At 37.0% G+C, this 10,000-nt stretch overlaps 1 protein-coding gene across 5 annotated transcripts in view; it reads right to left on the reverse strand.

Moving 5' to 3' along the window:
- LOC106879046 (apoptosis-stimulating of p53 protein 2) overlaps positions 1-10,000 on the reverse strand; it is a 252,795-nt gene that overhangs the window by 225,678 nt on the left and 17,117 nt on the right. For 3 of the 5 annotated variants that reach the window (XM_089355357.1, XM_089355354.1, XM_089355353.1), the window contains exon 1: positions 9,759-9,968. The exons of the other annotated variants lie outside the window; for them this stretch is intronic. In XM_089355357.1, coding sequence (XP_089211483.1) covers positions 9,759-9,800 — 42 coding nt within the window. In that variant the 5' untranslated portion in view covers positions 9,801-9,968. Of the gene's footprint in view, positions 1-9,758; positions 9,969-10,000 lie in introns of those variants that run through there. 5 annotated transcript variants of the gene reach the window in all.

Below are 10,000 nucleotides of genomic sequence, written 5' to 3' on the forward strand. Positions count from 1 at the left end.
TTTACGTCCCCATAACTTAGCCGTTTGCAAAACACACCGATAGAATAAGTACTATGCTTACAAAGAATAAATCATGTTATCAATGTCTTCGACTAAAGGTGGTGCTCCAGCATGGCCGCAGTCACATGACCGAAGCAAGTAAAACAATAAAAGAAACTGTTATTTTAATTCCGAACAACGCCGGGTATCTCTGGTAGTATATATATATATATATATATATATATATATATATATATATATATATATACTCCTACATGTCAGACGATAGGCGTCTCATTATTTATTGTTGAAAAGACCTTCACTCGTAGTGTACAGATACGTGACTATGTGCTTCTAACCGGGTAATTCTTTCATACATCGTCACTTCTCCATCACGAAAGGTCTTTTGAAAGAATAAGGAACAATGAACAAATTGAGAGGATGAGACATATGTACGTCACAGGATTATAGCGACATACAACTCGTACAACTTGTACAACTCGTAGACACTAATACGTGTTCATAGTTAAATATCCAGATATAATCACAATAAAGATGACCAGTAACTCTGTCGAAAAGTTGCTTTTATCTAAGAGAGCCTTCTCTTAGTTTTCCAATAAAAGGATTTTCATAACCTGTACAGATTTATTTTCGCGTATGCATTGATACTAAAGTTACTACTTAACTAGTCATATATTCTTTTCTACTCTAGGCACAAGGACCGAAATTTTTTTGGTGGGGTCAGTCGATTAGATGGAGCCCAGTACGCAACTAGTACTTAATTTATCGACCTCGAAAGGATGAAGGGCAAAGTTGACCTCGGTGGAATTTGAACTCAGAACGTAAAGACAGACGAAACACCACTAAGCATTTCACCCAGCGTATTAACGTTTCTTCCAGCTTGCCGCCTTCCAACTAGTCATATATTGATGTAGTTAAGCTGGCATTCTAACAAGGTTTTTCGACAAACTCTATGACCTTGCTATAGCCCAAAAATCAGGTAAGGGTCTATAAGGCAGGAGGCTATCTTTTTAAGAGGTACATCCTCTGAAGAGTCAACTATTTTGGGAGATTATTACAAGTGTAAACATTTTGAAGGCGTTATTGTAAAACCTTTATTAGATTTATTTTCGCCTTTCAGTACACCTCCACTACAAGCTATACTGATTATACTTAGTTATGATGCTGTATACAGAATAGCTGGAAAAAAAAATTCAACTCAACAAAGTTTCAGTTAGTCCGCTATTAACCCTCTTTCTCCAAAGGTACTGCTACCTTTGGATACACAAGGCCGAAAGAAATTGCAATCCCCTAGTCAGAAGCTGCTTGAGAACTTGTATTTGTAACGAGTAAAAACGCATCATTTCAAGCACATATTACGAAAATAGAGAAACACATAAAGAAAGTTAACAGGGTGGATCCTAAAAATATTTATAAACAGAAGTACAAGAAGGTATTTGTTCTCAGTCACCTAGGTTATTGTTTTCAGCCCATAATGCTGCCAAATTTATAGCAACTATTAGAACATATCCGAGAAAAAAGTTGATTCCATAAACTAAATGAATTTTGGTGGAAGAGTAAAAGATTTAAAATATATTCTCTGGAAATAAGAAGAAAACGATATGCAATCAGCTATATATAGAAAATCCTGGAAGATTTGTTTCTAAAAACAACAAATTCATAGTGAACATATTTCCTGGATCAAGTGTTGGTTGCATAATTAATTTCACTAAAGCCTTTGATTAAGTGATTATGCTGAAAATATCGGCATTTAGAGAATTGGAATTCTGACTCCTTTAAATAACAAAGACACATCGCAGCGGCCAATGGTTTCTTGTCTTTTAAGTCCACAGTAATAAGTTAACTATTACAAAGCAAATTCTGTTGACTCTAATTGTTCTTTATCGTGATGAAGCATTTAGACAAAAATGTAGCATTGGCCATATTCAATAGCTAAGTAGTTAACATTCAAAAAATGCGCTCAAACAAGAACACATTCATCAGTAACGCAAAATTTAGTGATATCGACTCCAGTTCTGTATTTGGAATTTATATAATTGACATCAGAAAGTGTATTGGCAGAATTACTTAAGTGCCGAACAAAATGTCTTGCAGCATAAGTCCCGGCTCTTTACGCTCTGACTTCAAGCCACACCGAGGTCAACTTTGCCTTTACTCCTTCCGGTGTCTATGAAATAAAGCAGTATTAGTCAAGCACTGGGGTCGATGTAATCGACTTCTTCCTCCCCGCAAAAAACTGCTAACCTTGAACTAAAATTTGAAATTACTATTCTTCTTCTTCTTCTTCTTCTTCTTCTTCTTCTTCTTCTTCTTCTTATTATTATTATTATTATTATTATTATTATTATTATTATTATTATTATTATTATTATTAAAGTAGCGAACAGGCAAAATCGTTAGCACGCTGGACAAAATGCTTAGCGGTATTTCGCCCACCGCTACATCCTGGGTTCAAATTCCGCCGAGGTCGACTTTGCCTTTCATCCTACCGAGATCGATAAATTAAGTACCAGTGAAACACTGAGGTCGATGTAATCGACTAGTCCCTTCCCCCAAAATTTCAGGCCCTTTGCCTATAGTAGAAAGGATTATTATTATTATTATTATTATTATTATTATTATTATTATTATTATTATTATTATTATCATCATTATTATTGAGGCAGTTTCTACGCCAGGCAAAATGCTTAGCGGTATTTCGCCCGTCTTTACGTCCGGAGTTCAAATTCGTCCGTGGTCGGAAAGGATCATTATTATTATTTATCAAGCAGCTACGATCAAGACGCGTTTCACCACGCCTCACCAGGTATCTATGTCCCATTAGCTTTGATGGATTTCGAATTTCACACTGTGTGTAGTATCTCCCGATAATATTAATGTAATTGACTGGTCTTCGTCTTCTATTACGGTACGGAAGACTCCAAAATATAAAATCTGATTAAACCTGGTGTTCAGCACTAAAGCAGTGGCCAATAAAATGTATGTACGTGTGTGTATATATATATATATATATATATATATATATATATGTATATATATATATATATATATATATATATATATATATATATATATATATATATATATATATATATATACATATATTGGAAGGTTTGGAGGTGATGTACAGGAATTATATATTAGAAAAAATAATAAGGTACTCAGATATCTGGATGGTTGTACATTTACAGATTTTTATTAATATGTCACATGTTTTATAAATGTAAGTTTTTTAAATATGAAAATTTGAAAATCCTACAAGAATAGGTGCAAGCGCTAATATTTATTCTTTTACTCTTTTACTTGTTTCAGTCATTTGACTGCGGCCATGCTGGAGCACCGCCTTTAGTCGTATCAAATCGACCCCAGGACTTATTCTTTGTAAGCTTAGTACTTATTCTATCGGTCTCTTTTTGCCGAACCGCTAAGTTACGGGGACCTAAGCACACCAGCATCGGTTGTCAAGCGATGTTGGGGGGACAAACACAGATACACAACATATACACACATACATATAGATACATATATACGACGGGCTTCTTTCAGTTTCCGTCTACCAAATCCACTCACAAGGCTTTGGTCAGCCCGAGGCTATAGTAGAAGACACTTGCCCAGGGTGCCACGCAGTGGGACTGAACCCGGAACCATGTGGTTCGTAGGCAAGCTACTTACCACACAGCCACTGACATATTAATAAAAATCTGTAAATGTACAACCATCCAGATATCTGAGTACCTTATAATTTTTTCTAATATATATATATATATATATATATATATATATATATATATATATATATGGCATACCAATACACCGTGATTGTGGGTCATCATATACGCGGAAGTTACGTATACTATTTAATAATCATACTTTTTTTTTTCTAGGCTAACGAATAGGCTTCCGCGGACTGAGGTTCGGGTGTTTGAAATGTGAAGAAAATAATGACACAAGGTTGTCATCTAGACATTAGTGAACTACAACTCCAACCATTACAGCGACGTTATGAATAAATATGTACACGGAAGTAGTCATATACCATATGTTTAATAAACATATTTCGTCACGCTGTGAAAATAGGCTTTGTTGAACGACTATGACCTCAGGCTAAACAACAATAACAATTAACAATTTCCTAGATCTTATTCGAAAGAATGCCGTTTAGATGACAGTCATAAATTCATTCACGAGCACTTACTATAACCATTAGCCGTTTCGGCAATCCTTCGTTATTGGTACATGACGTCATACATCCACCCAACCTTTCTTCTTGATCTTAATAAAGAGGCTCCTCATTCTGACACTCTATAGTACACGAAGGATCGCCGCTGTTCTTCCACTGCTCCCATACAATAATAATGTCTGCTTCCCTAATCAATCCAAATTACGTAATACTTTTCCTCCATTCCTACTTGAAATTACTTTCTCCACGAGAGCCAACGAGGAAGTCTCTACATTAGGCATGGACAACATTTTTCGAGAAACGGGCCGCATGCGACACAGTTCATCATCAAGCGGGCCGCACTACTAAAAAAAATTAATGGTAATTTTTAGTTAGGCGTGCCTTTAAGAAAGTCTTGTGGGCCGTAGATTGCCCATGGCCGTTCTATAACGTCACTCAACATTTTAGAAACAGTCGGATCTCACCCAAAACATAGCCCACAGTCTTAAGACAAAAAGACTTGTTAGTGTAAGTGATACTGGGTTCCTTGCGTGTTAGAAAAGAACAGGATGGTCACGATTGAAATGCTTATGATCGACTCTATTTTTCAGCCTTCCTTAGGCAGTGGATTGTCGAAAACGTTAGTGTATTAGACGGAATGCCTTCTGGTATTTGTTCCGGCCCTTTGCGTTCTGAGTTCAAATCCCGCCATGGCCCACTTATAAGTTACATTTCACCCATCATCCGGTGTAACGTGACACTTTGAACACCTTTAGCGGAGTCTCTCTTGGAAGGGTCAGAGCCAATTCTCTGGATTGAGGATACCTTCACCCGCCCACACGCACCTACACTTTCAGAGATTCTGTAAAGGGTCATGATCACTGTCCTCCCTCCTAGACTAAAAGATCAAATACAAAAGAAGTGATCCAGGTGGGACAATCACCAGTGACACGGTTGTAAAACCTGCTATGTCATAATTCCATCAACAGTGCCTTTGTTGCAGCACCAACATTACTCAAGTGATACCATCAAAAGTGTGAAGGCACGTGGCTTAGTGGTTAGGGTATTCGGCTTACAATCGTAAGACGGGCGGTGCGTTGTGTCCTTGAGCAAGACACTTTATGTCAAGTTGCTCCAGTCCACTCAGCTTGCAAAAATGCGTAGTACCTGTAATTCAAAGGACCAGCCTTGTCACATTCTGCGACACACTAAATCTCCCTGAAAACTACGTTAAGAGTACACGTGTCTGAGGAGTGCTCAACCACTTGTACGTTAATTTCACGAGCAGGCTGGAATCCTCGTCATCATAACCGACTAAGTGCTATCAACAGTGAGCCAGTAGTTATACCAACAGTAACTTAGTTATGTAATCAACTCTATCCTCACTGTGCCACTAATATCACCCAAAGGGTATCATCAACAGTAATCAGTTATACCATTGTTGGTGTCCCACTTATAACAAGAGTAACCTAGATTATAATCAACAGCAACTAACAGCAACTAACAGCACCTAAGGGTACCATAATTAGTTACTCAGTGACTTAGCTATACCACCGACAGTAGCCTCACTGTACCACTAACATCATCAAAAGGGTACCGTCAAGAGTGACCCAGTTGTACAATCACAAGTGAAATAATTGATTATACGATTGGCCTGGGGTTACTTCAGAATATTCTGGGTGGGCACAAATTAGTATTAATGCTAAAGTGGTGTTTCGAAATAAGTGTGTCACTGTAATTCTGAGGGTGCACCATTGAATAATGAGGGGACAGTACCGCCCAGTGTACCCCGTTAGCGACGGCGTGTAGTAGCGGTAACTCTTTGATGCCATTGTAGTGGCGCGAAATTATAGCCGCTATTGAGGAAGTACTATTCTGCGCATGCGCAAGGGACTTCACCACCGGAAGCCCCTCGAGTTGCGCATGCGTAGTAAAACTGGTACTTAAAGAGAGAGTTTCACTTTGTTAGCGGGTTGAGCTGAGACCTTCTACGTAACAACAACTCGCTCCTCCACGAAGCACTTTTACACTGTTCTCTGGCAGGCATCAAGGAAGCCCTTAACCTTCCCTTACCAAACTACAATTTAATCAGCGGCTGCTAATCTGAATGACAGGAATTGTGAAACCAAGTATCATCATAAATAAAACCTTTTTATTATGTTGTTAATTGTTCTAATGTCTCTTCATATATTAATGCTGTTGAAAGGTGATAGAGAGAGACTAAAAGTAAAAAGTCTCTATGACAACTATCAAACCTTTTACACTGGTGACCCCGACGTGATACGAACACGCAGCCTTCTAAACCATCAACGGTACCGTAGGAGTAACATTAACAGTGAGCGAACTCAACCCTCCAAATCATCAATTTCACAACATATTCCTATAGCAATTTACGAATCTACACTGACTATGATAAAGAACAGTATATTATAAAGGAGGGGAAGAGTGACAATCATCATGCATTTCATCAGGAAGTCAACAGCATTGCTGACATAATTCAAATACTGAAAGTCGTATCTCACTTTCAACAAGATAAACTAACCAAATCTCTCACTACTGCACCTTTCATCTTTGTGTGTGTACGTGTGCGTGTGCGTATGTGCACAAACACACGCACACACTCATGTATGTATGTGTACATATATATATATATATACATAGATACACATGGTGGTTGTCTACTCCTTAAGCAGAGTTTGACCACCTCCTGCACCTACACCTTAGCCCTTTCATGGCGTCTGATGTGGCTTTTTAAACCAGACTGTGTTTTGAAAAAACACCCACACAGATTGCACCTCTGATTTGCACTACCAATACCTGCAAGTAAGTTCTGCTCATTGTGGATCCTAACACGTCTTTTAAGACCCCCATTGGATTTGCAAACCCTCTGGCACACACCACATTCAAACGTGTGCACAGACATATAATCAGAATAGCTGGATGAGGTTTGTTTTCCATGGGTTCGCAGGTGAGATTTGAGGCCAGCCAAGGACAGACATGGTCTGTCACAGACTGTGCATACATACATACATACATACATACATGCATGCATACATATATACATACTTGTATCCATGCATCCATCCGTACGCACATACTCACACACACACACACACACACACACACACACACACACACACACACACACACACACACACACACAATAGAAATATGCTTCAAAAAGAAAATAGAAACTACATGTGGAAAAGATATGGGGAAAGTAAGAAGAAGAAAAGCGAAAATGTGCATTTTCGCTCTTTTTCTTCTTACCTCATATATATATATATATATATATATATATATATATATATATATATATATATATATATATATATATATATATATATATATATATATATATATATACAAATATGTGTTTAGATATATGTGTGTGTGTGTGCATTAGAATTATTATATGTTTACGAGAGCTTGACAGGCATCTCCAACTAGCAGGCCATTGCTACTCCAGACTGATGACGAGCAAAGACTCAGAAACATGTCTTTGGATGCAGGCTTAGCTAAGTGGAGGTGCTTGTCTCCCCCTTGTAAACATAAGGACACAAGAAACGTGTCAAGGCCGACAGGAAGCGGTGCTGCTTCCTAGGGCTAAATAGCAGTAATGTTATTCCTTTCATGGGACTGTCACATTAAGTTGACAGCATACAACTACTATATATTATATATATATATAAATATATATATATATATATATATATATATATATATATATATATATATACACACACACACACACAAATATACATAAATATATATCGAAACGCCAGTGTTTTAATGGTGGCAGCTGATGAAGGAGATGTTTCTATGTGGCTTGCTTGTTTGTTGTACCTTGTTTATCATTTTGTCCATGTTCTTTTGTCACGTCATGTACCCAGTTATGTATCTATGTGTACATGTAGATGAAGGTATGTACATACATGTACATATATATGCATATACTCATATATTGTTTATATATATATATATATATATATATATATATATATATATATATATATATGTATGTATGTATGTATATACACACATATATATATCAGCATAATCTCCGAACCGAACCTATGGTCTATCCATAGCACTTACTCAGCATTACCTGAAACCTCTGGGTCTAAATGACACCTCTATCGCTCATAACCTATATATATATATATATATATATATATATATATATATATATATATATATATATATATATATATATATATATATATATCCATGTCCGAGCTACGTAAGGGTAACCTTTAAATCTAATTGAATGTTTTGGGAAACAGGTTGTTGTCATTGTTAAGCCCTATATCTGCGCTGTTGGTGGATAGGGCCTTAAATCAACGCCGTTCGTGTTGTGACTATTCCGTCGTTTATTATTCATTTAATCGTTTAAGTACAAAACGATACTAATCAAATAGACGTAGTCTGATCAATAGCATTCCGGCTTGGACCTTATTATTATCATTTTTTTTCCCTCTAAACAGTCCGGCGTAATTTGAAGATGATTTGACAGTTAAATCTAACAGATCGAGCGAACACGTACATGCTTTCTGTTTATGCTTCCTTTTTGACCCAGTGTTGTTATTGCTTAGTAGCATTTCTAAGTTAGCGTAGCCTATCTTTCAGTAAGCCTTTCAATATATTATAATTTTGGTTTTATTAACCTTGATATGATTGTGTTACCGGTTTGTGCGGAGCGACTGGACTCAAAAGACTGTCTTTTGTAAACCGGGTCATTGGATCCATATGTACCACGGTCATGATAACAACAGTAACCGTGACGGTTTGAAATAACTATCACAACCTCAATGGGACAAGAAAAGGGGTACGGAATTGGGTTTGTTTTTTTCCTTGCATTTATAGTAGGACCATATTTTCTACTACGAGAATTACGATTCTGAGAGATTTTTTTTTTTTTTTTCCCAAAATAATTTCAGTATTTTGCATGTTTAGTTTCCAATTCTGTTATCCCTTTCCTACCCCCGTGGGGAATGATAGTTATTCCAAAACTTCCGTTCATTCATTTGTTCGATGTTTCCCTTGTTAGATATTTTCCCTTTGTACGTTGTGTACGTGTGTTAATGGTGAAGGAAACACCAGAGAGGTTTTGTAGTCTGTTTCTTTACTTGGCTTCTGAATGCGAGACTATTGAATAAAAACTTTGCATGTGAAAGTTGCCAACAGCCTCAACCGACCTAAATGTATGACGAACATATGATAAAAATTATTTCTTAGTCATTCATTCAAATATGAGCGTGTGTTTATCTACGTGTGTGTGTGTGTGTGTGTGTGTGTGTGTGTGTGTGTGTGTGTATGTCATAATCTACTTATCTTTTCTGATATAGTAAGGTTGCTACAAGAAGGAGGATTTGGCTACTATTTCTAGCAAGTCGCGCGACCATGTAGAGGCTTACTCGTTGACTCGACAACGCTAAACCTTTGTTTGTACGTTTAGTTTAGTGTCAAAAACTTAGACTGAAAGCAAAGAAATTTTTTTTCCCCCTTACACACAACGACAACAATACAACAATAACCACGACATAAACTAAATATATAAATAAATAAATAGAAATATAAAACACTTTTTTTTTTTTACCTGGTCGAAAGGGCCGCGTGCACAGGTGAGAGCAAAATACATGGTTACCTGGTCAGGTAATGTCAGAAAATTAACTTTTGTGTTAGTGAAACGTCCATCCTACCCTCACAACTGGACCAAGTGGTCGCTATTTCTAATAGCGTATTTACCACCTTAATAATACCATATATACCGGTTGTACCAAACCCGCCAATAGTCTCTTCCTTTCACTACACACTTTACCCCTCTCTCCTCTCTTTTTA

Source organism: Octopus bimaculoides, chromosome 7 (genome assembly GCF_046866305.1).
Source record: "Octopus bimaculoides isolate indiv1 chromosome 7, ASM4686630v1, whole genome shotgun sequence".
NCBI lineage: Eukaryota > Metazoa > Mollusca > Cephalopoda > Octopoda > Octopodidae > Octopus > Octopus bimaculoides.